Source organism: Conger conger, chromosome 8 (assembly GCF_963514075.1).
Source record: "Conger conger chromosome 8, fConCon1.1, whole genome shotgun sequence".
NCBI classification, from domain to species: Eukaryota; Metazoa; Chordata; class Actinopteri; order Anguilliformes; family Congridae; genus Conger; species Conger conger.
The window spans coordinates 20687686-20715456 of record NC_083767.1 but is presented as its reverse complement, the minus strand read 5'-3'; the positions used below and the strand labels follow the sequence as shown (position 1 = coordinate 20715456).

Sequence of the window (27771 nt, the reverse complement as noted above, 5' to 3'; positions counted from 1 at the left end):
CACTCACCCCAATTTACCTGCTTCTCAAACCAAGGAACATTTCCTTTATTAGACATGGTATTAGACCTCCACAATAACACACTGCAGCAAAATTGGCATGATAGAGATGGAAGAGCTGTGGAACAAGCTTTTAATCATATGAAACTTGAATATTGAATCTCTCCACTATCTCAAACGCTATGTCCCGTAATTTGTTGAGCGATTTGATTTGTAAATTATCCACATCGCCGAAATGTATTTTAAGAGGGAAAGGGTTTCCTCCTGTGCCATGTTTCATTGATGCAGTGATTCTCAAACTCGGTCCTACCCTGAGTTTACACTATGCATGACACGAATAATGAAAGTGTCACATTGTGTACAGTATTTTTTACTGGACCAAGTTTGGGAAACACTGCTTTGAGGGATTTTCCACTTACATATTATCATTGTTTAATGTGCTTATGTGGCATGGTGGTTATTATTTTGTTACATTTTGCCGTTCATCAAAAGCATTGTTCCAAGTGGCCTCTGGGCATGTGTTTTACTAGCAAAGAGAACTCCTCAGGTAAGGAAAGAGTTAATTGTTTATCACACCAGCTCGGCGCACCTGCGCTGCCAGGTTATTGGATAACAAAGGATAGCACGACGACTTCACTTGTTCCATTAACAAAGAATAAGTGAAACCTGCTGGTGTTTTCCTCAAGTAAGTATTTTGCTTCGTGTACTTTATTAACATATTAATTCCTTTATTAATGTTGAGACATTATGAATGTGTCTGTTAATGTATGTATGTGGTATGTGTCATGATTAATTCAAGTGTTTGTTGCAGTTCATTTCAATCGAGTATAAGATCATATTATTACATTTTTGAGTTAATGAGTTCGCGATGGATTTTTTTAGACGGTAGCGTTGCCTACCTAAAATAGTTATGATTGCGAATGCTCTTGAGATGTAACGGGTTGGCTAATGTCTAGGAATGTAGACTATAAGCGAAAAAACACTTTTTAATAGTCAGGCAAATTGAGACCGACAAATAAATAGTACCCATCAGAATATTCTCTTTGGTATTGAAAAATTGATATTTGTGGAAAATCTATGTTTCTGATTGACGCTTGCCTATATTTTAAACTAAAGTAAGTGAATAAATGTCTACTTCCCGCTCAGTGCTTGGCTTAATGGTTAAACACCTGTCTAAGCTACGAAGACAAGCCGACACTTTGGTGCAGGTGATAGTCTCCTTCCGGTTTTGGTTTCTGTAGGTCAACTGCCGATTAGTTTGTGACCTATTTAGCGAGAAGTAAAATCGAGTTGAATGGACTAATGGTGAAACCTAAATTTGATTTGGCATAATTTGCGTTTATTCTTTCAGCATTACTGTTGTCCATGTTTTTGTATTGCTTACCCGGAGGCGCCGAATCAATTAAACGAATAATATTAGGTCTAGATATATGATGACTGCTTTCAGAAATTAGGTGCTTGTGATACCATCGCATCTTCCCTTTAGCATTAGTTCACGCCTACATTGGTGAATCACATTCCCTAAATGCAGCACGCTGCCCGTTTAAACAAAAATAATACAGTTAATATAATAATAAGACAGTACACACAATAATACACACTGCAGGAGAGACTCCATTTCTACGCTACAGGCCGCTCTGTAGTGGTTAAGGTAAATGACTGGGACACACAAGGTTGGTGGTTCTAATCCTGGTGTAGCCACAATAAGATCCGCACAGCCATTGGGCCCTTGAGCAAGGCCCTTAACCCTGCATTGCTCCAGGGGAGGACTGTCTCCTGCGTAGTCTAATCAGCTGTACGTCGCTCTGGATAAGAGCGTCTGCCAATTGCCAATAATGTAATGTAATTTCTTTAGAGCTGGCAATGCATCGTGGAGAACTGTGTCCATATAGCCGTCATATCGGCGGTGCAGCAGGTGCAGCTGGTCTAGGAGGGCCCATGTCTTTGCATATGTTATATGAGTATGTTTTTTTTAAGCAGGTCTCTATTTTAACTACTCACTGGAAAATAATGCAACTAGTTATATTTCAACAGTGGTGTATGTTTATATATCCTTAAATAAGCAAACTCGTCTCGCTCATGGTTATACTATTTCTTTATATAATACGTGATCATGCTAAATTTATACCGTGTATTTTACAGAAAAAAGGTTATAATGTATAAGCTATTCAATGAAATAACTTGTGGCAGGCTAATTAATTTGATGTTGGTGTTATTTTCTGATATCTTATTTTCTGAGTGCTGCTGGGAAATATGTTTGCAATTTTCCACTGTGAACTGTCTTGATCATGTGTTGATATTAGTTAGTCTAGTGCATGAAATATTGAGTGCCATTTAGCTGGGTTGTGTGAAAGACCAGAAGGAAAGGGTAGCAAAACTACCTAAACTGGACGGCTTTTGAAACTGCGACCCTCTGCACCCGACGGCGGCAAAACCCTTCAGGCAGGATAGAAAGCTAGATATAACGCTCGCCTACTGTACTTTTTCAGAAGAAAATTTGGCAACATTTGCCTGGAAAGTGAAAGTTTTCTAGCAACTAGGACGTAGCCATGCTATATCCAGGTAAACGCTGAGCTGTATTGGGGTTATCCTAGTCCGTCTATATGTCAAAATGTCTCAACCTATATTTCCATTCAAATCAGCCAAGGAAACTGCTAATTCTCCCAGCAGTTACCGTGAATTTGATTTGTTTGTTCAATTGCTGGACTGGTTTTCTGCTGTAAACCTAGCATTCCACCAATGTTAAGTCAGGGGGCTGTTTTAAAAAAACCATACGATATAGAAAGTATAAATTGTATTACTTAACAAAGAGGAAGTGACCAAATAGGTCCGTTTTAGTTTTATCAACTGGATGAGGAGTTGCGTCCATAATAAGAATAAGCACCTGCAATACATATAAATCTACTGTTATTTAAATAAGAATGACTAGTTGAAAGATAAAACAAAATGATTTTCATATATTAATTAATATTTTATTGTAAAAAATGCATTCAGTGAATTAGGCATAAGAACACAGTGAACAAATACATTCAGTGAATTTATTGTGTTGTGCTTTTCCTCTGATTCTGACATGAGTAGCATAGGCCTAAGCTTTAGTTAAATCATTGTTAGCTGATTTGTTGACTTGTTGATTTGATTCTATGGCCATCCACGTTGGACTTGACTAATACAAATATTCTAAAGTATCACATGTACGATGTAGCCTGTGTCCCAATAACCAAAGTTACTCATGAGGCAAATAAAATCCAAAGTGTTGACTGTAAAATAAAAAATAAAAAATAAAAATAAAAAATAAAATAAAAATGCGCCTCACAGCAAGGAGGTCCTGGGTTCGAATCCCCGTCGGCCGGGGCCTCTCTGTGCGGAGTTTGCATGTTCTCCCCGTGTCTGCGTGGGTTTCCTCCGGGTACTCCGGTTTCCTCCCACAGTCCAAAGACATGCAGGTTAGGCTGATTGGAGAGTCTAAATTGCCCATGGGTGTGGGTGTGTGAGTGAGTGGTGTGTGTGCCCTGTGATGGACTGGCGACCTGTCCGGAGTGTGTTCCTGCCTTTCGCCCAATGTATGCTGGGATGGGCTCCAGCCCCCCTGCGACCCTGTTCAGGATAAGCGGGTTAAGATAATGGATGGATGACTGTAAAATATCTGTCTAATGGTGCTGTGTGTGTTTGTGTGTGTGTGCGCGTGTGTAGGTTATACTGTGCGTGCCTGCATCTTCATTGGCATTTTTTGTCAGAGGAAGGGCCCATGAGTTTATGAGTTTATTCAGTACAGTGAAATACCACCAGGTCAAATTGCTAGCTACAGCAGATACTGTAGGTAAAATGGTATTTTGTGCTATACATGCATGTAGCAACAACAGGAATAAGCCAACAGGGTCCACCAAGATAAGTGTTTAACGTTATAGTTGACCAACATGAAGAACCAGAAACGGAGATGTTGAGTAGTTAGCTAGACATTCTCACTCCCCCCTCTCGAATCCTTCTCCAAACTCCCCGCTGACTCTGCATCTGCCACCCTCCTTTCATCTCTCTCCTCCGCCTTTGACTCTCTCTGTCCCCCTGTCTCAAAGCCACCTCGCACATCCCCTCCCAGTCCTTGGATATCTGACACCCTCCGTACCTCCAGGGCCAGCCTCCGCGCAGCGGAGAGGAAGTGGGGGAAATCCAGAGACGCTTCCGACCTCATGACTTACCGGTCTCTCCTGGCGGCATTCTCTTCCGATGTCACTGCCGCCAAAGCAAAATACTATCAAACGCAAATTCAGAACTCTGCTTCTAACCCCCGGAAACTTTTCTCCATTTTCTCCTCTCTCCTCAACGCACCGCCTCCTCCTCCTCAGTCCTCCTTCGCTGCTGATGACTTTGCTGATTTCTTCGATGAGAAGGTCGCAGTCATCCGCAGATCCTTTACAACCGCCGCCCCCCTCACTGTGCCCTTCCCCCCCTCTAGGCCCATCCCTTCCTTTTCCACTTTCTCCCCCCTTACAGACTCTGATGTTTCTCAACTCCTGCTCTGCCACCGCCCTACAACCTGTGCCCTTGACCCTATCCCCTCTTCTCTTCTCCAAACTATCACACCTGACATTCTCCCATTTGTCACCTCCCTTGTCAACTCCTCCCTGTCTTCCGGCTGTTTTCCGGCATCCTCCAAGAGGGCCCACATCACTCCGCTGCTAAAAAAGCCTACCCTGGATCCCTCCATCATCCAGAACTACCGCCCGGTATCTCTTCTTCCTTTCCTTTCTAAAACTATAGAACGAGCCGCTTCTACTCAACTTTCTTCCTTCTTTTCTAACAACAACCTGCTAGACCCCCATCAGTCTGGCTTCAGATCGGGCCACTCGACAGAGACTGCGCTCCTCTCCGTCAGTGAGTCACTTCATGCCGCACGAGCAGCCTCCCTCTCCTCTGTCCTCATTCTTCTAGATCTCTCTGCTGCCTTCGACACTGTGGATCACTCCATCCTCCTGTCTGCCCTGTCAGCAACGGGCATCTGTGGCACAGCCCTGGACTGGATTGAGTCCTACCTCTCTGGTCGCTCCTTCCAGGTTGCCTGGGCTGGTTCGGTATCGACACCTCGGCCCCTCGCCACAGGAGTTCCCCAGGGCTCAGTCCTTGGCCCGCTTCTTTTTTCTCTCTACACTCGCTCCCTTGGCCCTGTGATCACTGCACATGGGCTATCCTACCACTGCTATGCGGACGATACCCAACTCTTCGTCTCGTTCCCGCCGTCTGATACGCAGGTTTCAGCCCGTATCTCTGCTTGCCTGAGGGACATCCAGAGCTGGATGGACAACCACCATCTAAAGCTCAACCCAGGTAAAACTGAAATGATATTCATCCCTGCTAATACCTCTCCCCATCTGGATCTCTCCATTTCCCTCGGGGATACCACACTCACGCCGTCACCCAGTGCAAGGAACCTCGGCGTGGTGATGGACAGCAGACTGTCCCTTTCCGAGAACATTGCGGCGGTGACCCGGTCTTGCAGGTTCTTCCTATACAACATACGGAGAATCCGCCCCTTTCTCACCCCCTACTCGACCCAGCTCCTGGTCCAAGCGATGGTTCTGTCCCGCCTGGACTACTGCAATTCCCTCTTGGCTGGCCTCCCAGCGTCTGCCATCAGACCCCTCCAACTCATCCAGAATGCAGCAGCTCGTCTGGTCTTCAACCTTCCCAAATACTCACACGTCACCCCCCTGCTTACTTCCCTCCACTGGCTGCCTGTCATGGCTCGCATCAAATTCAAAACATTGGTGCTAGCCTTCCAAGCAGTTAAAGGGTCTTCCCCAGCTTATCTGCAAAAAATCATCAGACCCTACACCCCTGCCAGACCTCTTCGTTCAGCCTCCACAGGCCGCTTGGCACCTCCCCCTCTCAGAACCTCCACCTCACGCTCACGACTACTGTCTGTTCTGGCTCCACGGTGGTGGAACGAACTCCCCGTTGAGGTCAGAACTATAGAATCCCTCCCCACCTTCAAGCGCAAGCTGAAGACACACCTCTTCAAACAGCACCTCTCCCCATCCCTCCCTACCTCCCTGTGAACCTTAATTGTTGTCTCTGTGACTTGTGTATCAGTATTTTAGTTGGCTAGGTAAGCAGTGTTTGGATAGTTAACTTTGGTGACTTTTGCTCTGTTTGTTTGTTTGTTCAAAAAAAAAAAAAAAAAAAAAAAAAAAAAAAAATGGCCCTTGTCCTTATCTTTGTTGTACAGGTAGCAGTTGAAATTGTACTTACCTCTAGGGTCTTTCAGCGAACTTATCCCTGGTTATGGGTATGCACTTTGTTGTACGTCGCTCTGGATAAGAGCGTCTGCCAAATGCCAATAATGTAATGTAATGTAACATTCTAGACATTCAGGATTTTCAACTGTCCTCACACATTAAAGTGTGTTCAGACCACTTCAGATCACAGGTAAGTAGTTATATCCTTAATCTATGGTTGGAACACAACAGTCTCTTGACATGCACAAGAGAGAAGTGAGGAAAATAACAGCAGGCAGTAGTTTTTACTGATCAAAGGGGGAGGAACTGGCCTATCACAAAACAGTGTTAACTTTATGTTTTGTCTTAACTTTTTCATCACTGATGTACAGCTACTGCAGCCGATGTAAAAAAAAAAATAATAATAATAAAATAAAAATAAAAAATATATATATCTTTTCTTTTTTTCTTTTTTTACATCGGCTGCAGTAGCTGTACATCAGTGATGAAAAAGTTAAGACATAACATAAAGTTAAAAAAGTGGGAGGCACATATATAAACTGTTGTAATTCCTACACCGTTCACCTGATTTGGATGTAAATACCCTCAAATGAAAGCTGAAAGTCTGCAGTTAAAGGATATCTTGTTCGTTTCATTTCAAATCCATTGTGGTGGTGTATAGAGCCAAAAAGAGAAGAATTGTGTCGATGTCCCAATATTTATGGACCTGACTGTATATATATATATATATATATATATATATAAATCAGGCCAATTGTCCTATTACATATAATCAATCCAATTAGTTGTACAACATTTGTATTCAGAAAGAAGTCAATGCTCATTACGAGTACTCGTGTGGAACGAATATTTGACTCAGCAAACTAGCTACGATACGAAGTGGAAGACGGTGACCGCGAGGATATAATGTTTTCATCGTTGATTATCTACTTGTCTTTGTAATGACTTTACGCTCAAAAGAGTTATATAACAGGGATCATCAAATCACGGTCCCCAATGTCAAAGAACTGCTGGTTTCCTGCCGTCCCTTAACCTGGGTGTCAGGTGTGAAGACAGTCTGGCCAATCTGTAGCACTAATTGTTCAGCTGATTACCCAGGAGAAAATAAAACCAGGGCTGGATTTGGATTCAAGGTCAAGATTTGATTATGATTGATAAGTAATCATGGTGCCATAACATTAATTATCTGATTTTGATCTGTGTTTTACACTGGTCCTTGGGATTTTTCAGCTCAATGGTTAGCTTGAATGTGAGTTATGATAGAACGCATTAAAGATTACCAGTGATAAAGTGATCCGAACAAACTGATAAATGCTTTGTCGTTGACCTGAGATAAAAAATGTATTTATTTATTTTTGGTGGAAAAATACATTGAGTTCTAGGGGCAGCTTGTCCTCCAGCATAGCAGATGAGTCAAGGTCACATGGTTTGTGACATGTATTAAGTACGATTCATCAGAACCATTTCGACAGTCAGGGAGATATTGCTAGTCAAAGTCATTTGGGTCAATGGGGGTAACTTTGTTAGCCTATATCTCCCACATTAGCAATCCAAGACAAGTGTAATTTTGGTTCCCATGGTTTCTAATGAGGCTAAATCAGCATGGTAAATCTGTGAAGATGCGGTCCAAAAGTGTGTTGAGTTGAGAAGGAATTGCCCATCTGCTTATTTTGAATCATAAAAATGTGACTCACACAATAATGCAGTTCTAGAGGGCTTACACAGGTGCTGTTTGCAGGTGCTGTCAGTAGTTTTAATACATATTTTAGGCTGTGGCTCTTTAGGCTTGGTGGCAGACAGGGTGGTTTGAGTATCTCAGAAACTGCTGATCTCCTCAGTTTTTCATGCACATTGGTCTCTTGAGTTTGCAAAGAATGGTGCAAATAACAAAAAAAATCTAGTGAGCAGCAGTTCTGCAGACAGAAACACCTTGTTAATGAGAGAGGTCAGAGGGGAATGGCCAGACTGGTCAAAGCTGACAGGAAGGTAACAGTAATGCAAATAACCACACATTACAACAGTGGTATGCAGAAGAGCAGCTCTGAACACACAACACATCATAACTCTCAAGTGGATAGGCTGCAGCAGTAGAAGTCTAAAAAAGAAGTCTAATAAATACCTAATAAAGTGCTCACTGAGTGTAATTCCAGGGCTGAACCTTTTTATTCTGAAGTAACTCCATGCCTTCTAAAGTATCCAACTGCAGTGGTTGTTCTATCTGGTGTTAACCACCATGGGTTCCTCTAAATTGTTGGGATGTCAGAATGAAGATGGTTCAAAAGCGAGAATTAAAAGACTTAGCTGGCTAGAGACAACAGGTTTACAAGCTGTTATAGTTGCCCAATGAGTCACAAAGTACTAACTGTCAGGCTTCGCAAACTTTTGCACAGGGCTTTTTTTTCCCTTTTTTCATTATTTTTGCAAGTAATCTTGCTTTGAAATTTGAATAAATGTGTCGTGTTTAACATTGTACCATTTAGAGGTCAGGTTCACCTCTGTTCATTCACTGGAAAGGCTTTTTGACCGGTGGTGCCAAAATGCTTGCACACTATTGTTACTTTAATGTGTGTGATACATTTGTTTGCTGGATAGCTTCTGCCTGATCAAGTGCTTCCATTAGTTGTACAGGAGTTTTGAGCAGCCTATATAGTGATTCTCTTCAATAGACTCAACCTGGCCTCATTACATGTATTCACCAAGAAAGGACAAGACAAGCTGGTCCTCTTGCTGTCCTGAGACAATGGGCCTCATTTATCAAACATGAGTCGAACAAAATTCACCGTGAATCCTTCGGCTATGCATTTGCACAAATAATGTGGGACTTATCAAAATTTCCGGATGTCAGTTCTATCGTAGGAGCCAAACAAACTTCACGAGTGGTCTCAGCTGTTTGTATTGTGCACGGAAATGAAAGTGCACAGTTGAAAAGCGTGCTTTATGCGTTCATTATCCCATTATTTATTTATTTATTATTAAAAAAAGGATAAGCCAATTGAATATTACAATTATACATATCATATAAAAACGCAACAGGATTCAACATTGAAATGGGTGATTCATTCTGGTAATCCTGAATAAATTCATGCTTTAGTGGAATTTAATACCAATTCCATAAAACATGTAAAATGTTTGCTATAAATAGAGCGTAACTTTATACCGTGTGTCTGGCGTAGCCTACTTCGGAAAGAGCACATATTCATAAACCAGGCCGATTTCTTTGGTGAGGCTCACAAAAGAAACAACAAACAATAACAGCGAGTTTATGCAGTAGCCTGTTCAAACATCATGGTATAAAAGTGGCATAGCATGTGGCTGATGCGTTTCTTTTGTTAATGAGTTTATTTTTTTGCCTCACATTTAATTTCAGAGGTTGACGTGAACTGTTTTCCCAAGTCGGAAGGTGGTAATTAGGTCATTCCAATATGACGGGAACGCAGCATTAGACTATATTTACATTACATCTACATTCATTGCTTTAATAGAAGATTCATATAATAATGGCTTCATATTCAGACTGGCACAGGACAGTGAAAATATAATTATATAACTTTGCCTCCAGTTTTATGACAACCTATTTTTGTTTTAGCCTACCTGTTCCACAGTATATAGAACAAAAACAGCGATATCTCTGATGTGTAGGCCAAGGTAGGATGCCGCTCCACATTTTACATTGTTTTTATTATAGTCCTATGTGTCGCATACGTATTTTATGTAGCCTATATAAACAAAAGTTGGCTAATTATCATCAAACTATGTTTAGATGTTAGTTTGGAAAACTAAATTAAAAGAAGGAAGCCTGCACACCGATATGCTCCTTACACACCTTTATTGTAGACATGGTTTTGATCCCAGTGAATCTTCGTTCGGTTTGGCAGATCGTTTCTCCACCAGAACAATTACCTTAATTTCCTCGTCCATTCCAAGTTTATTATAAGAAAACATCATGGCATAGAAGATCTTAAGTCTTAAATAAGTTTTAATATACATTTTCATGTTCGCAAAGACAAGCTACAAAGTAGTGCACATACAGTCATATAATGACAAAAAATAATAATCAGATCATGTGTAGGCTACACAGTATTTTAAAAGTTCTCATCATTTCTCTGCCATCTCTTACAATTGCTTGAAATGTATTTCCGTGGTCTATAGTATTTTAGGGGCATCAATTTATGCTTGTTATACATTTTGTGCACACCCACGCTTTTTGTTTACAATTTACAACTTATTTATCAACATAAAAAAGCTGTGTCTACTCCTGTTTCATAAATCAAGCACAAATTGTTAGTGTGTTTCCGATCACACATACATTTGCACACAGATTTCCAAAAATATTGATACATGAGGCCCAATGAGCATATTGCTCTTAAAACGTCCTAGATTGACGCGGTGAGTTGTGGTGGTGTGCCTAACACTTTTAAAAATGCTTGCAGTCAGTTGAAGGAGTGTCGAAGAGAAGAGGATGGCCCGTTACAGATATTTCACCTTCAACCAGAGGAGCATGGTGGTACTGGGACTCATCCAGATGGGTTGCGCAGGGCTGTGTGTCATCTGCGGCTTCATAGACACCATCTTCCGCAGGGACTCTACGCTCAGCAGAACTAAGGCTCCCCTCTGGGCTGGAGTGGTAAGTGTGCATCATCCGTTTCCCGACCATTGATCTGAACAGCCCAACCAACATTCTGAAGAAGGCAGGCAGTAGCTACAGTAACACACTTGTTATGCCCCTGTATGTGCACTAAAGTCAGTTGTTCTGTAATGGATATTTTAACAACTGATTGTCATTGCAAGGATTACTTCTATCAGGCTGAATGTTCTTCTTCTTCTTCTTCTTCTCCTCTTCCTCTTCCTCTTTTTATTAACCAGGTGATGGCTCTACCAGGGATCCTGGCACTATTCTCATCCCAGAGGAAGAACCCTATACTCGTAAGCAATTAACTAGTGGAATGATTTAAACCATGATGGGGAAAAGATGACAGAGTATTTTGATTACATAATTACCAGAAGGTTGGGTATTTCACAGGCTCCAATACACCAGGCAATCTCAGTCAAGCATAGAAATGTATGTGAATCCAAAACAATTACGTATTTAACCCAGTTCTGGTGTATTCTGACTGCTGTTGATGTGTCATTCTCTCTCCAGGTGTACTCCATGGTTGTGGCATCAGTGTTGTCCTGCTTCACCACAGCTGTGGCAGCGACCTATGCCTGCTTGACCCTGAGCTATGGAGAAGAGGACGATGAACTCTTTCACCCCCACCACCTCAGCATCCCAAATGCTGTGCGTCATGGTACAATTTAGCTATTTGGCAGGTGCCTTTAGCTGGAGCGGCTTACAAAAGCACATTTAGCATGATCAGCGAACACACCTAGCGCTAGAGATGGGCAAAGCTATAATGAAATGGGTGCCTATGCCAACGTGCGTGGAGGTATAATCTGATAAGGTTGGCTCTTAGATGTCTGTGGAAAGTCAATTAAGTTAGTTTAATGTCAGCCGTGAATGGGGAGGGGGAGGGATAAACAGTGTTGTGGTTTGAGTGTGTTTGTTGCTGCAATTCCTCTCTTGACTGTTAGAAGTCAAGAAACTACCTACTGTATAAATTAACTTATCTGTTCCCAAATTATAATTACATTGCTAGCTAGCTACTTAAAAAGAAAATTGGGTGGTTGTAGCTACATGTAGTTTAGCTCAGGCTTAGAAAAACCTGATAAAATGCAACTGTGTGCAAAACCTGTAACTGTGTTTTAATGCTACTCCCCTCTTAACTGGGTAAATTTGGATTTGGAAATGTTAACCAGCGATGCACCGTTTGGTTATTTTTTGCAATGCATCTCTGTTTGTATTTCTTTAGCTAGATGGCAAACTAGCCGGGCAGTTATTTCTTGTACTCCTTAGCCTGTAGGCTACTGCATGTTGATGCAAACTTATAAAAATTATGGAATGGTTATAAATAGGGATGCACCGATACCGATACCAGTATCGGGTATCGGTACTGGTATTCGTTTTTGAATTGCCGATACCATGCACCGATACCACTCAAGTATTTCACTACATCAAACTGGTCGCGCTATGCAGACAAAGAGTAGGCATATAGGAGTTGTTGTCCTACCTGACTTCAAAGTCTAGGGGGAGACAATGAGCCAGAAACTCGGAGATTCTGCCCAAAAGCTTGTGTGTGTGAAAGTAGGCTACGAAAGGATAGATTTTAACGGAACAGTATAGCCATGTCAGCGATTTTGGCACATTTTAAGATAAATGACGACGACAGGAGTAAGGCACAGTGTATGATCTGCACTGCTATGGTGTCGAGGGGCGGAAAGGAAAGTACTTTGTTTAACACAAGCAATTTGATTAAACATATGAAGACACACCATAGTGCTAAGTACACAGAGTTCACTAATGCTAGTGGCGCAAGACCGAAGCAACCAACCTTAACTGACGTCTTGCAAAAGCGAGAGAAAATGTCCAAAGACAACTCACGGGCCATAAAAATAACAGAGGCACTTACTCACTTTATAGTGCTCGATGACCAGCCACTTCCGGTTGTTGATAATGTCGGATTTCGCCGTCTTCTCGACGTGCTAGAGCCGAGGTATGAAATTCCTAGTCGCCCCTACATCACAGATGTGATGTTGCCAAAGGTGTATGATAAAGTGAAAAGTCACGTGAGGTCCTTGGTGCGTGATGCTGTGGCAATTCACAACTGATAGATGGACTAGCAGTTTGACTGCTCAGTGGATAGATGAAGCATTTACTCTTCACCACATCACCTTGCACGCAAAACCATTTCGGGGCTCTCACACTGGCCAAGCTATAGAAACTTGGGGAATCCCAAAAAGCTCCGTCCATGTTGTGCTCCGAGATAACACACGAAATATGATTAAGGCCATGACTGATGCTGGAGTCCCTAGGCTGCCATGTGCTGCGCACACACTTCAGCTGGTGGTTCACGAGGGCCTCCTCTCGCAGAAAAAATGTTGCTGCATTTCAACCATTCTGATTTAGCCTACTCCCGCCTCGAAGACATCCAGTTGCAGATCAATCAGCCCACAAAACGACTCCAACAAGACGTACAGACTCGCTGGAACAGTACATTTTACATGATCCAGTCCCTGGTCGAACAGAAACGGGCGCTAGGAATATATGCGTCTGAATACGATCTCCCTGACAATCTCATAACTAGCCAGTGGACACTGCTGGAGAAGACGGCATCTGTTCTGGGTCCATTTGAGGAGTTGACGCGAAGAGGACGACGGCATCAAAACTATGAAGGGGACATTGTCTGCAGCTGTCATGAAGCGATTTTGCAACGATTTTGCGCGTGTGCGTGCATGGGCGTACAGAGCAGTGAGCGCTAGGATTTCGAGAGAGAGAGAGAGAGAGAGAGAGAGAGAGAGAGAGAGAGAGAGAGAGAGAGAGAGAGAGAGAGAGAGAGAGAGAGAGAGAGAGAGAGAGAGAGAGAGAGAGAGAGAGAGAGAGAGAGAGAGAGAGAGAGAGAGAGAGAGAGAGAGAGAGAGAGAGAGAGAGAGAGAGAGAGAGAGAGAGAGAGAGAGAGAGAGAGAGAGAGAGAGAGAGAGAGAGAGAGAGAGAGAGAGAGTAATAGTGCCACATAGGTTAAGTGATTGTTTGTGTACTTGAAAGCAGGAGACTCTTTTGATCCTTTTGTAACTGAAATGTGCTAATGAGCTTATCCAGTAATAGTTCGGCTCACTTTTTGTTAAGTAGACTGTGTTGTTAACTATGCAGCAAATTGAATTGCCTATCAGGTTATATTTGCATTTTGTCTAATGTGATGACATTGTCTCTTTGAAGGCTTTTTTGTTAAAACCAGAAAGCTCTGTTTATTTTTGGCTTAAAATAGCCTTCTGTTAATTTTGTACTATAGGCTTGACATAATCTGCAGAGAAGAAAATACAATCTGCCTCCAAATTAATTGCACTTTCATAGAGACCAAATCTAAGAAGTATCGGTATTGGTATTCGGTATCGGCAAGTACACTAATACACAATAAAAGTACTCGTACTCGTATCGGTTTGTAAAAAAGTGGTATCGGGGTGTCTCGGTGGCGGTTTGAATCCGACCGTCTGACATTTGTCGCATGTCCTTCCCTCTCTCTCGCCCCCATTCTTCCTGTCTCTCTATACTATATACTGTCCAATAAAGCTGCATCCCTAGTTATAAAAGTGTTGTTCTAAGATAATGAAATGATTAACTTCCTCATTTGAGGAAATGGGTCTTTGTGTTTTATGACTTGTGTGGTGAAACTGTTCTTGTACTCTTAATGTGTTGAGAATGAGAATAATTTGTGATGGTTTCAACAGATATGTCTGGTCCATTGTCTCTATTGGTCAGTTTACGTTCCAGTCGTATCCAATATCCATGATATACACACGGTTACATGGAATGTTCACACATCTATTAATATTACTAAATCACCGTTATCTACTTTGTAACCAAAATGAACGTAACTTCATCATCTCGCCGCTAATAGCCTACCAAAGTAAAAGTGATTTTAAAGTGTCCTCTGATCTTCTCGGGGAAAGGAGTAGGAACAGAAAAAATACAACTAAGGCAACGTCATCTGATCGAAATACCGGCAAGACCAAGTCTTTCCTTTGTAATTATAGAGGTTGGAGGTGAGTACTGCTGTGTGTGTGTGTGTGTGTGTGTGTGTGTGGTGCCCCACCCAGGTAAATGGCCACCAGTCACCACTACTGAAATTCCCTATAGGGAAGTACAGTTCTGAGTGCTTGGAATGGCCACAGAGATAGGAACTTGGACCTTCTAGATTCATCTGATGAGACCATGTGATATCAGAATGAGGGTGACACAGTAGCCTCTCTCCCCCTGCAGAAGTTCATCCTGAGCAGGACGGTGAAGGGGGCCAATGCTACAGTGTTGATGGCCTGCCTCAGCAGCTTCCTGGCTACGGGGATGATGGCTTTCCTGGGCTGCCGGAGCCTGCCGTTCTGCGCGTGCTACGATAGCACCACCGGGCTGGTGAGTCACTTCAAGCAGAGGAGCCTAGCCTCAAACAGCAAAAGAGATGCTGTTATCTTAAAGCTCATTTAAGGCGTACGATCAGAAATATGTGATTAGAATGTTGTTAATTAACAATCGCTACTGGTCATCGAAAGCTATGGTGTTAAGGATTAACTTCAAGGGATTGTTCAAACAATCATTCTACGGTCAAAGTCACTTAGATCACATTTTCCCCATTCTGATGGTTGATGTGAACATTAACTGAACCTCCTGAGCCGTATCTACATGATTGTATGCATTGCACTGCTGCCACACAATTAGCTGATTAGATAATCGCATGAATAAGTAGATGTAATAAAGTAAAAATCTTCCTAATAAAGTGCTCAGTGAGTGTATATAAATGCTATATTTGGCCAGGTCAATGATAAATCTCTGAAGTCTTGCAGAAAAAGGGCAACATATTATTTATTTTTATTTTTATTTTTTAAACATATTTCCTGTTTTATGCTATTTTGTGGGTTCAGGTCTGACAGTTCTGTAAAAAGTGCTATACAATTGAAATTTAAGGATAATTGAAAAGATATAATTCATATCAGTATTTTTAAAATGAAGATCGATTTAAAATGTTGTGTGTGATTTCTGACAGGAGCTCCTGGTTCCACAGAATGACCCCAGTCCTCAGACAGAGCTGGTCTGCACCTGGCAAGGTGGGTAATGGCAGTCTGCATAGTAACCGGGTAACCTCTGGGACCACCATGAATATGCCAAACAGTTACAAAACTCTGATCATCCTGTATGTAGTCAAACTGGGAGGGCAAACTAATAGTTTTTAACCTAATGTCTCACAAATAAATCATTCTGCAACTGTGGTCTCTTCTGTACAAAGATTGGCGAGAAGGTTTTAAGGTGTTAAGGCCATTTTAATTGACAGTAAATAGTCCAGCAACTGAAAAGTCACAGTGCCTCAGTTGGTTACGGCATAATTTATGGCATTTAATCTGACACCGTTTCTCTGTTCTTATGTCTGCATACATTCTGGTCATTTATGCAAAATGCAGTATGTCCACAAAGTAAATATTTGATGTACAGTACTACTTCTCTCTCAGCAGGTGGTGATAACAGGCTGTTCAATGCTCCAGAGCAGCTCAGCAACAAGAGTACAGAGCAGCAAGACAGCATTTCCAGAGCCCCACCTTACACCAGACTAGTTTAGTCCCTTGGCTCATATAATTGCACATTTTATTCCTAATAGTTTTGCATAGCCTATATATTTATATTTGCGCAACTACTTTATCATGATGATGATGGAAACTCTTGACATTGTGATGTTCTGCTCAGTTTTTGTCATACCAAAAAAGAGCCAAACTGCCATTAGTGGCATTTTGCTTCCATTTACCTACTAAGAGTGAGTTTGTTAATTAATCATGTCTTGTTTGTCATTTTAAACTAGTTCTCTTACAACAACAGGGACTTCATCCTTTGTCTGTTATTGACTGAAGCCTCTGGTCTGGGCTGCTGCATAAGTTGTGGATTTTACATGCCAATTCATATGTGCTGTACATAAAATAAACCATTGTTCTACTGGTGAATGGCTTTACCTTTGCCCATACTATAATATGAATTTTCTCATGCTAAAACTTCATCTGGTATGCCTATCCTGGAGGACAGTTATTGACAGTGCTGTTGCAGTAGAGAGGAAAATGAAGGTTCAATTTGCTGTTTGTATGTTTTTGTTCTTGAAAATGTGCCAACGAAATGTGTGTGCCTTTAGGAAGGTATGTTCATGCCTTTCAACATTAGCCTTCAAAGGGGGGAAATCTTCAGAGCCACTGGAGACTTGTCTCTGAACTGATCTCAGGTGTGACTGTGCATATGTGAATTGCAATACATTTTAGAATATTTTTTCAAATTAAATGTATTTTTTGCCAAATAAAATGTATCACTTATGACAACTGGTACTTTTTAATTATGGTTGCAAATGAAGCAAAAAAGTGGCTTGTGGGTGAAATGTGTGGTGTGGTCCTACATAATTCTTCTGAGGTATGATTTTCTGATTCCACTGCATTCTATTTGGCCGGAAAAAGTGGATACGTTTTATTAGTCTCTTTTCAGTGACTTGCACCATGGCACCCCCTTGTGGCCAATATGGGTCTCAGGAAGGGTACATCAGTATGATTGCTATTGTTCAACCTCCATAAATGGTTTTGAATGAGAAAAAAAGTGAGTGAAAGTGAGTGAACAAAAAGGAAACTAAGATGATGGACTTTATGTGGTGTTTGAGTACAGCTGAGGTCTCTAACTAGAATATTTGGAAAATGTCTACTGCTTTAGTGTTGTCTATTTCAATCCCCATTTGTTGTTGCCAAGGCAACTATTACTCTTCCTGTGTAAATGGGACTACTAGGGAGGTCATAGAATTATACGGTCTGGAACTTCACTTTTTAACATTTGCTATTTAAAAAATGATTGCACAAATAAGCACAGCACCTTTTAACAACTGTAAGAAATAGGGAAATACCATGGCACATATGGCATCACTCCTTCATAACCTCCGGAGAATAAGCACTGAAAATAACTCAAATGGAGAAATTTGGTTTGTTGAATCCTCCAAAAGAATATTTTGTATGCATGAGGGAGCAGGTGGGCTGAATTTGTAAAATGTTCAGTCTTGCTTGCCAATAACCTTGCTAATGAATGCTGAAAGTGCTGCATGTAAATTTCCTGCTACATTTACCTCACTCAGGAGGTCAAAGGTTGTCAAGTTACACTCCCCTGCTCTGTGATTGGCTCAGAGGTTAAAAGCCATTTCAAACTCTTCAAAATGGGTGTGTAATCTGGGGCAGACTACTCTGGGCTACTTGTGTTCAGGATCTACTTGCATGGTATACTGCTTGAGTTTTCTGGTCCGGCTTTGTTGTTGCCGATAGTTTGTTCACTCTGTTTAGGGAGTTGAAAGTGAGTAAACTATTTAGAATGTGTTGATATTGCAGTTAAATCTTCACTGCATAGATTATATGATACCAGTACTGTGTTTTTTTACTTTTGTATTTTATATAAATGTATCAAGATGGGTGCCTGAAACTGTTAACAATGGAATACATGATGAATCAACCGGCATAACATGTATTATGATACAGAAATGCATTACATTAAATGTTAAACGTATTGTCTTACGTCATTGGCTATGGCTGTACCCTTGTTACTCACAGTAAACATACAGTTCAAACACAGGTTTGGTGCTCCCTGCCAAAGTCCTCTATCTCTTCTGACAAACAGACTGACGAAAATGTCTGTAAGTACTATTTATGTTGTATGATTGCCCTTAAAGTTTGTCTTTTGTGGAGAACATTATTTGTAAGTTTTTTAGTTTTTAGTATTTCATTATTCATTATTTCAGTATTTCATTTGCCATGTAATATTGTAAGTTTCAAATTGACCATGTGCAAATAATGAAAGACCATTCAAGTACCTTACATGGACATAGACTATAGTAAAGACATCTTTAGTATGGCCATAAATAATGCTATTCACTAATTAACCTGCGTTCGTTTTTTGTGCTAATCTCACCAAAATAGTGTTTTATATTGTCTTTTTCTGGTAACAGAACTAATTTACATTTGAAACAATGGTGGATATGACAATTCATAAACAGATTTCATTTTTTAGCACACTACCACTAATGTTGACTAAAGCCTTCATTCATGAAGAGTTGAGTATGTCCTTTAAGACTCAATAGTATCTCATAACAAACTAGATGTTTAAAGAGTGTGGTGGCATTCAATGTAAGTTTAACTTCTAAGTTAAAGATTAACAGTCTGTATGTTCCTACAAATATGATAACTTTGCAGGCGCCCAGAGGAATCGAAATAGAACCTCCACCAAATGGTTTTGTCGAAGCGTACCAGACACTCTTCAGTACCAAGTCCATTCTGTTTCTGGCCGAGCTGACGACCACATTTCAAGAAGAGGTTGACAGGGTGAGCAAGTAGGCATGCTGTCCTTTTATTTTATCTTTAAATAAATCTATTTGGCCCATTTGTCTTCCCTGAATTTAGAATGGCCAATCATAATTGTAATCGGCAGATGGGAGGCAGACCTTGGTCAAATACTGTATGTAATTGATTTGGATTCAAATACTTTTTTATGCTTGTCTTGGAATCGCATCGAATACTTTCAAAAAATACAAACCCCACCTTATGGTCCTCTTGGTTGGCTCAATTGCACCAGGCAAGATCAAAAAGTATTCAACATTTTTTTAATAACATTCTGTACTGTGCAAAAGTCTTTTTCACCTGTATAACATTCTGTAAAAAATTAATTCAATGAAAGGTCCTAAATAAACGCACTATACATTTTACATTACATTTGAGTAATTTGGTAGTTTGGCATTTGTGACCACCCTTCGGCGTTAATACTGCATCACTCTGAGATATAGAACTGCAGGACAGCGTTGGCTAAGACAATCCGCAAGGAGGTTGTTCCAAGCATGTTGGAGAACTTGCCACAGTTCCTCTGCAGACTTTGGTTGGCTCCTTGCTTCTGATCTCAGACAGCCTTGATCAAGTTTTTATTTAAAAAGTAGTAAATTGCTTACTGTAATATCTTACTTTTTTTAATTAGATACAAAAATGTCTCTGTAAAATTTTATCTTTTGGAAAAAGAATATTTGGAAATCTCAAATGTGTTCTTTCATACTAACACACACAAAAAAATAAACATATATATAATAAAGTCTAGGGTGCCTAAGACTTCTGCTGAGTACTGTATTTGACCCAGGTCTGAATTGGGAGGGCACACAAAAAAATGTGTCCACCAGCTCGAATATTACATTACATTACATTATTGGCATTTGGCAGACGCTCTTATCCAGAGTGACGTACAGTTGATTAGACTAAGCGTCCAGATTTCATGACTTGATGTTCGGCTTATTTGCCCTTCAGTCCATCCTACAGTAAGATGTATTTCTTTTCTTGACACTTTAAAACAATAGATACTGAAGCTCAGAACCTCCAGGAAGGTTAGTCTTGACCTGACAGGAGATGTACCGGGATTCTCAGATGAAACGGCTCACATCCTCAATGATGCAACATGGAAGGTGCTCCCAGTGCCCGAAAGGCTGCAGAAGAGGCACGTGGACATCGGAGACCTGGCGCCCTGCGACACAGAACGCTTCATACAGGGGCTGAGATCTTCTGCGCAGGGCATCCAGGTGCTGTTTTATTCATGCCCTGCTGAAACTGCTCATGCTATGTTTTGAAACAGCTGGTATCTGGTTGACCAGTTCAGAACAGCTCCCAGCTCAACATGGTTTGACTGCATCCTATCCAAAAAACAATATGATCTTAAACTCCAAACCTTCTTGAGATCTCTCCTCTATTCCTCCCCATAACCTCTACTATGCCTGATTTCCCGGCAAAATTATTTCCTCTTTTTTCCCCTCATTCTCTCACTACCTTGGCCTTGGTTCCTTCGAGCCCACGCCTATACAGTTTGATCGACAGATTTCTTTACTTCGAAAATGAAAATGCAAAGGAGGGTTTGCATTATCTTTGACTTGTACTACTATTCTTTATTTTAAAATGGGACACTTAATGACAATGTATGGTGACATAATACTGAGGAATTGATTGTTGACTATCAGAGTAATCAGGAAGATCATATTATTCTGATGATAAAAGATGCATCAGAGCCTTAGCTAATTGCAACTGTTAAATTGCAAATCGTTTATTTGGTGAGCAAAATTTCAGTCGAACATTCCAAACCCCTGTCTGAACTAGTGTTGGTCTTTGCAGGTGGATTTTGATGATGGAAACTGCCCAACGTACCGTAATCAGATCAAGGGAATTTATAATGTTTTCAAGGCAGCTCATAATCAGTTTCATGGTGAGCAGCCTGGTTTATTTCTAATTAATCCCAATCACTATAAGCCAGGGGTTTCCAATCTTATCCGAAAAGGGCCAATGTGGATGCAGGTTTTAAGACATCTGATTCTGCATATCAAGGTCCTGACCATGATTTGTTATTTAATTTAATCAGCTGTCGTAGTGCTGGGCTAAAGCAAAAAGCAACACCCACAACCTATACCTCTTTTCTGATACGATTGGACACCCCTGCCATAACCTGTTTCTACATTAGACATATTCATGTTATAGTGTATTATGTATTGTATGTTATACATCTATGAACAACTATTATGCAGCTTACTTTATTAATAAAGTATGCATAATCTGATATCGATATATTCAAGTATCTGTGGAACCATGCAGGCAATGCAAATGCTGTAATATTAGTTAAAAGATATGTTGCGTAAGTAAAATGCCTTGGGTTAGTATGTCAAGTAAGGATACCATGATACATAAAGCAATGTTTATGTCATGAAATGTAAAACATAATAAAACAAAATAAAACATTTTTGTTTCTTGTCTCCCACCCTGACCAATACTCAGACGCCCCGCCAATCTCCCAAGCTCCTGTTCTGATGCTCCGCCCTCGCGCCTGGAACATGGTGGAGCACAACATGATGGTATCTCCTGGACTAAAAATTAAAATTAAAATTAATTAATAAAAAAAAACACCCATCTGACCTTTAACCTGTGAACATATTTAATATGAGTTTGTCTTTACAGATGAATGGAAGGCAGGTGCCTGGACCTCTGTTCGATTTTGGGCTGTTGATGTTCCACTGTGGAATGCAGCTTTTTCAGAACAACAGTGGACCTTTCTTTTACCTGTCCAAGGTGAGGTGTCTGGGAAATGTAGTATGGACATATTAAATATTTATACTCATGTATAGTACATGCTAAGTGCCTATAAAAAATACCTTTATATGTTCTTAAAAAGGAACTGCATGTTACATTAAATTTGTGGTACAGCCCCTAGGCCAGTGGTCCTCCCTCCTGGTCCACAGGGCGTGTTTGCTTTTGTTGTTGGTCAGCACTTAATCGATCAATTAAAGCAGTGAGAACCACTGCCCTAGTCAGTGAGGATACTATGTCTGATTGCATCTTAGACTTTCATCAAAGGGGGCGGCAAAGTGGTTAAGGCAAATGACTGGGACACACAAGGTCGGTGGCTCTAATCCCAGTGTAGCCACAATAAGATCCGCACAGCCGTTGGGCCCTTGATCAAGGCCCTTAACCCTGCATTGCTCCAGGGGAGGATTGTCTCCTGCGTAGTCTAATCAGCTGTACGTCGCTCTGGATAAGAGTGTCTGCCAAATGCCAATAATGTAATGTAATGTAATCATTCTATTCTTTAGGTTGAAAGCTATCTTGAGGCAAGACTGTGGAACAATATATTTCTTTGGACTGAAGATAAGGTGACTGGAAAAGGAACAATATGTAGACTGTAAAATGAGGAATGGATTTTGCCTCCACTTTGTTTTAATCATTTTCTCTAGGCAATAGTCATTTAAAAGATAATCAACCTTAACCTAACATTGTTTCCAAGACCATTGACTTGTATTGTATTATTAATGGAATTGGTTTTTAAATTCGAATGACTTTACACTTTTCAGCAGTTGGCAGACTTGTCCAGTGATTTGTGTTGATTGTACTGTCAAATATAAGCTCATGGTAACCTGAGTGTAATGTGGGTGTCTCTGTGTGTGTCTGTGCATGTTTGTTTGTGTGTGTATGTGTGTGTTTTCCATGTGGCCTGTTGTGTAGCTGGGCCTGCCCATGGGCAGCATCAAAGCCACGGTGCTGATTGAAAACATACTGGCTACCTTTGAGATGGAAGAGATTCTGTATGAACTCCGGGACCACTCTGCCGGCCTCAACTGCGGCATCTGGGACTACTCTGCCTCCTTTGTAAACAAGTTTGGTAAGCCACTGGACACTCCTCTTTCAAATGTACCTTGGTTGTCTTTACATTTTCCAAGTCTCTTAAATAGAGAAACTCAAATGTATCTGCCAAGTATAAAATCTTAGGTATCCTTATTGCATGTCAGCTGTTCCTGTATGTCCTGTGAGAATTTTGCGGGTCATGTGATACACGTGGACCAATCGTTGACCAATGAAGCTAAAGACGCATCCACACGAAGAACGTTAACTATAATGATAACAATACATATGTTGTTTTAAAAATCTCAAGTGGATGTATGAGTCCACACCACTGGTATAACGACAACGACAGTGACAAACGTTACCGTTGGGATCACATGCAGAGCGATTTTTTTTCCAGCTGCTTGAACGATAAAGCCAATCACAATCCAACCAAATTTACAGGGAGTCATGTGCAGAATGGCAGATGACATACAGGGTGTGGATGTTCACATTGTTTTAATTATAGTTCTTGGTGTCGATTGGAGAACAGCTTAAGGAGAACAGCTCCATACATGTTCTCTTTCAGGTCACCGCCCAGCGTTCCTGCTTCCTGACCGCAGCAAGTATGTGAACATGGAGAAGCAATTCCTCAAGTGCTACATGGACCTGCTGGTGCAGACCTGCCATAGACGAGGGGCACTGGCCACAGGCGGCATGGCAGCACTACTGCTGCCCAAGGACAAAAACAGCGCCCTCTACAGCAAAGTCCTTGCTACCGTCACCAGGCAAGCAGGCATTGTTTCTTCACTAGACCGCAAAACTAGTTCAGTTTAATTTGGATTGAAGTGTGTGATCCAATCTGCATGATTCTAACAATTTTATTGAGAGCAGCATTTTCCCAGGGGGCACACCCCTTGCGCTGACTGTAGCATTCAATTAGCTTTGATTGAGCTGCAAATAGGATACTGATTTGTGACACACTTGAATAAATTTGCAATAGTGGTCTAATTAATTAAGACCACTATTGCAGTTAAGTAAGGTTAATTGATTATTCTCTGCATTGTACTTGGCTGCTTTGAAAAAAACCTAAAAGAAATTTGAGCTTTTGAGCTTTTGAACTCATTCCAACATTTTGTCTTTATTGCATTGGCGCAGTTGGAAACAGCTAAATTCTATAGAAACTCTGATTACAAAACAATTCAGAACAAAATAAAACATAATTGAGTCCATTAAGAATATAGGGTTAGGAAACACTGATTTAGATCTGTCTTCTTTTTAGGTTAAAATTGCTGGAGGTCAGTGCTGGAGTTGATGGTTTTATGGTCTATGACATGGACTTAATAGAACCAATGCAGCAAGTAAGCTTTTTTTTTTCCCATTTTTCTTTCTTTTTTCTTTTTTTGTTAACCTCAACTGTTAGCAGGTCTGTTATTGACTTGATAATGACTGTTGTGATTAATAGCTGTCTATTACTGACCTGGTGATTGACATGTGTATGTTACTGACCCTTTGGTTGATAGCTGTCTTTTAATAACCATTGTGATTGGCAGGTCATTGTTCCTGGCTGTGATTGACGGGTGCCTGTTGTCTCTGTTCTCAGCTATTTCAGCAACACACACAGGGAGATAACCAGTTGGATGAGCTCCGGGATGACTTGACAGTTACCCCTGCTCAGTTACTAACCATGCCAGCGGTCAGTCTATTAATTAGGAATTGTCTGGTCAAGGATGCATTGTGACTCATACCTACCAGTCTCAACAAATTAATGTTTTTGTCATATAACAGTTAGAATCTATTATTCATGATTCATTTTCTGGAAGAATTTACCTGTTGTTTTTTTCTTTACACTACCATTGAAAACTCTTTATTTTATTGATGGCTCAGAACTGAGGCTATGATTTACAATCACATTATTTGACTGAACAGTGATTGGAAATTGTTTTAGGGCGGGGTCACCCTCTATGGCCTGAAGTACAACATTGCTGTCGGAATCCTATTTATTGAGGCGTGGCTTCGAGGTAAGATTTAGTCGCTTTAGTAGCATTTTCAAAATGTGTCCTTGTGAGATTTGTGAATATGCTGTTTAAGCTTGGCTTGTACTGTATAAACCATGATCATAGGAAACCAGGAAGCTTCAGGGTAATTACTAATTACACCCTAGATCAAACCTATTTTTAGCAGTAGCCGGCAGTAGCCCTCTGGCAGTCAGAGGGTTGCCGGTTCGATTCCTGGCCTGGGTGTGTCAAAGTGTCCCTGAGCAAGACACCTAACCCCACCTGACGAGCTGGTTGGTGCCTTGCATGGCAGCCAATCGCCATTGGTGTGTCAGTGCATGTCTGAATGGGTGAATGAGAAGCATCAATTGTACAGCACTTTGGCTAAAGGCGCTATATAAATGGCTACCTTTTACAATTTATTTACCATTTACCTTTGACAGGAAAAGGCCATTTCTTCTACAAGGGTCAGGTGGAGGATTCAGCCACAGCAGAGATCTCCAGATCCCAGGTATGGAATCAAACGTATTGATAAATGCCTATGGCTACGAATCAATGATGTAAGGTTGCATAGACATTTATATAATCTGCATAGTGTTATAAATTGTACAAAAAAATTTGTTCAGTCCATCCACTCATGAAGTGAATATGTGCAGGTCTCTGTGAGACATGATATTAGATATGACCATTGACATCAAACATGCTGATTGGTATTAAACACAACAATTTGTAAAAGGAGGTCCCGTATTGATGGCAGCTAACATAGTTGCAAATGAGTATCAGTGGGAACCTAGGTTCTGGGATTCCCAGCAATCTATGAATGACAATAGGGAACCTCTCTAAGGGATTTGATTAACAATTTAAGGCATGTAATATTCAACACTAATGCTGTAGCCTGTTTGTCACCTTGTGTTTTCCACGTTCATGCCATGTACAGTTATTCTTGTGCCTATTCACTGGATGTCCAGTTTTAGCTCCCTGCCTCATAGCGCACTTCTCCTTTCAGGTGTGGCAGTGGATCCGTCACCAAGCAAAGTTGGAGGACGACAACAGGGAGGTCACAAGTGGTCTGGTGAAGAGCCTGACCCAGGAAGTGAAGGAAGACCTCAGGGAGGTTCTAAAAAGTTCCACTGTGAGGTACATTACAGCAAGTCTCAGTTAGGTAGATGCCTTACCGAGGTGCTTGTTTAGAACGCATTGGTGCACCCCACTGACCAATTCCAATTTGGACAAAGCCAGTGTTCACCATGGTTGGGAACATTTTACCCAGGTAAAATGTTCAGTGGACCAAAAGAAATTTAGTTTAGTCTGAATGGTCATACAAACACCAATTGGACAGTGCTATAAATTTGAAATCAAACAATGAATATGAAGTTGAAGTGCAGACTGACACCTTTAATTTGAAGGTATTTATATCCCTATTGGAAGTTTATATATGGTCCCCCCATTTTAAGGGATCAAAAGTAATGGGACAGTTCTCAGCTGTTTTGGATTTATCAGATATTCAATTGCTTGCTTAGTGGAGGTTTAAGAAAGCTTTTAGTATCTAGTCTTGATTATAGGCTTTTGATTGTCTTTGGAGTCTGTTATTGGTGTTTGGTCATTTTAACCTCATATTCATTGTTTAATTTCAGATCCAATGTGCTGGAGTTCTTATGGACTGTATTATATTCACTCTAATTACCTGATTTACAGAATACCATAGAATGTATCCAGCATATCAGACATATGTACACTCAGTGAGCAATTTATTAGGTGGACCTGTACACCAGCTTGTTAATGCAAATATTTAATCAGCCAATGATGTGGCAGCAACTAAATGTGTAAGAACATGCAAACATGGTCAAGAGGTTCTGCTGTTGTTCTAACCAAATGTCAGGATGGGGAGGAAATGTGATTCAAGTGATTTATATCACTGCAGAATGATTGTTGGTGCAAGACAGGGTGGTTTGAGTATTTCAGTAACTGCTTATCACCTGTGATTTTCACACACAACAGTCTTTGGATGCGTTGTTAATGAGAGAGGTCAGAGAAGAAGCCCAGACTGTTCGAAGCTAACAGGAAGTTGACAGTAACGCAAATAACCACGCATTTCAACCGTGGTATGCAGAAGAGCGTCTCTGAACACACAATGCATCAAATCTCTTAAGTGGATAGGCTACAGCAGCAGAAGACCAATACGTCTAAAAAAATAAGTTTAATAAATACCTAAATTTGTGCTCACTGAGTATATATAGTGATATATTTCAATATCTTTCAATATAATTTTTCATCGGCACTGTTTATTCCACCATGCAGGGATGTGCAGAGGCTTCTCACTGCTACTTCCATGTTCCTGGAGGTTGTGCAAAAGAGCGAGTTCCCAGAATTCCTCACCACCTACCTGAGCGAGGACCACACCTTCCTTGCCTCCCAGGTTCAAAATGAGGAGGGAGATGCAGGGGGGGCTCCCAGGCACAAACTATGACCCCTTCCATTAGGGACACACATGGAGAAACCGCCAGCCTTCCATTTTAAATAACAACAAATTAATAAAATTATTCAGTTGAATAAAGCAATAAAATGCATTATTGGTATCTGGATGTGATAATTGATCCCTTGAATGAAAATGAATTGTGAACACACCAGTGTTTGACAGTGATTTGCAAGGGTATATAACCTGGTCTAACATCACTGGAACTGGTTGAATGCACTTCCAGTTCTTGTTCTAAATTAGCATATGTCTTTTGTGACAAGCCTGTAATACACCAAGCCAATGTGTAACTATTAGTACTTGATTTGTCCGAGGAAATTTATTGGGAGGT

The 27771-nt window shown here is 40.9% G+C and overlaps 2 protein-coding genes across 9 annotated transcripts; both read left to right on the top strand.

Annotated features, from left to right (window-relative positions):
* The first annotated feature begins 596 nt into the window (after nucleotides 1-596).
* Nucleotides 597-17075, top strand: zgc:113425 (uncharacterized protein LOC541425 homolog). 2 transcript variants are annotated; one of them, XM_061253137.1, is made up of 7 exons: nucleotides 597-682; nucleotides 10658-10851; nucleotides 11091-11150; nucleotides 11368-11505; nucleotides 15079-15225; nucleotides 15854-15914; nucleotides 16317-17075. In XM_061253137.1, the coding sequence occupies exons 2-7, from the start codon at nucleotides 10687-10689 to the stop codon at nucleotides 16418-16420; spliced, it is 675 nt and encodes a 224-aa protein (XP_061109121.1). In that variant the 5' UTR covers nucleotides 597-682; nucleotides 10658-10686; the 3' UTR covers nucleotides 16421-17075. The 2 variants fall into 2 exon arrangements, with proteins under 2 accessions (XP_061109121.1, XP_061109120.1); XM_061253136.1 differs by having other exon boundaries at nucleotides 16314-17075.
* Nucleotides 17076-18014: 939 nt separating this feature from the next.
* Nucleotides 18015-27543, top strand: ugl (ureidoglycolate lyase). 7 transcript variants are annotated; one of them, XM_061252765.1, is made up of 16 exons: nucleotides 18015-18089; nucleotides 18439-18499; nucleotides 19056-19184; nucleotides 20198-20416; nucleotides 21000-21090; nucleotides 21654-21730; nucleotides 21834-21944; nucleotides 22466-22525; nucleotides 22875-23031; nucleotides 23560-23758; nucleotides 24253-24331; nucleotides 24574-24666; nucleotides 24919-24991; nucleotides 25411-25478; nucleotides 25974-26104; nucleotides 27266-27543. In XM_061252765.1, exons 2-16 carry the CDS (start codon nucleotides 18494-18496, stop codon nucleotides 27432-27434), a joined length of 1662 nt encoding a protein of 553 aa, XP_061108749.1. In that variant the 5' UTR covers nucleotides 18015-18089; nucleotides 18439-18493; the 3' UTR covers nucleotides 27435-27543. The 7 variants fall into 7 exon arrangements, with proteins under 7 accessions (XP_061108749.1, XP_061108747.1, XP_061108750.1 ...); XM_061252763.1 differs by having other exon boundaries at nucleotides 18028-18089; nucleotides 18428-18499; XM_061252766.1 differs by having other exon boundaries at nucleotides 18030-18089; nucleotides 18417-18499.
* Nucleotides 27544-27771: the final 228 nt, after the last annotated feature.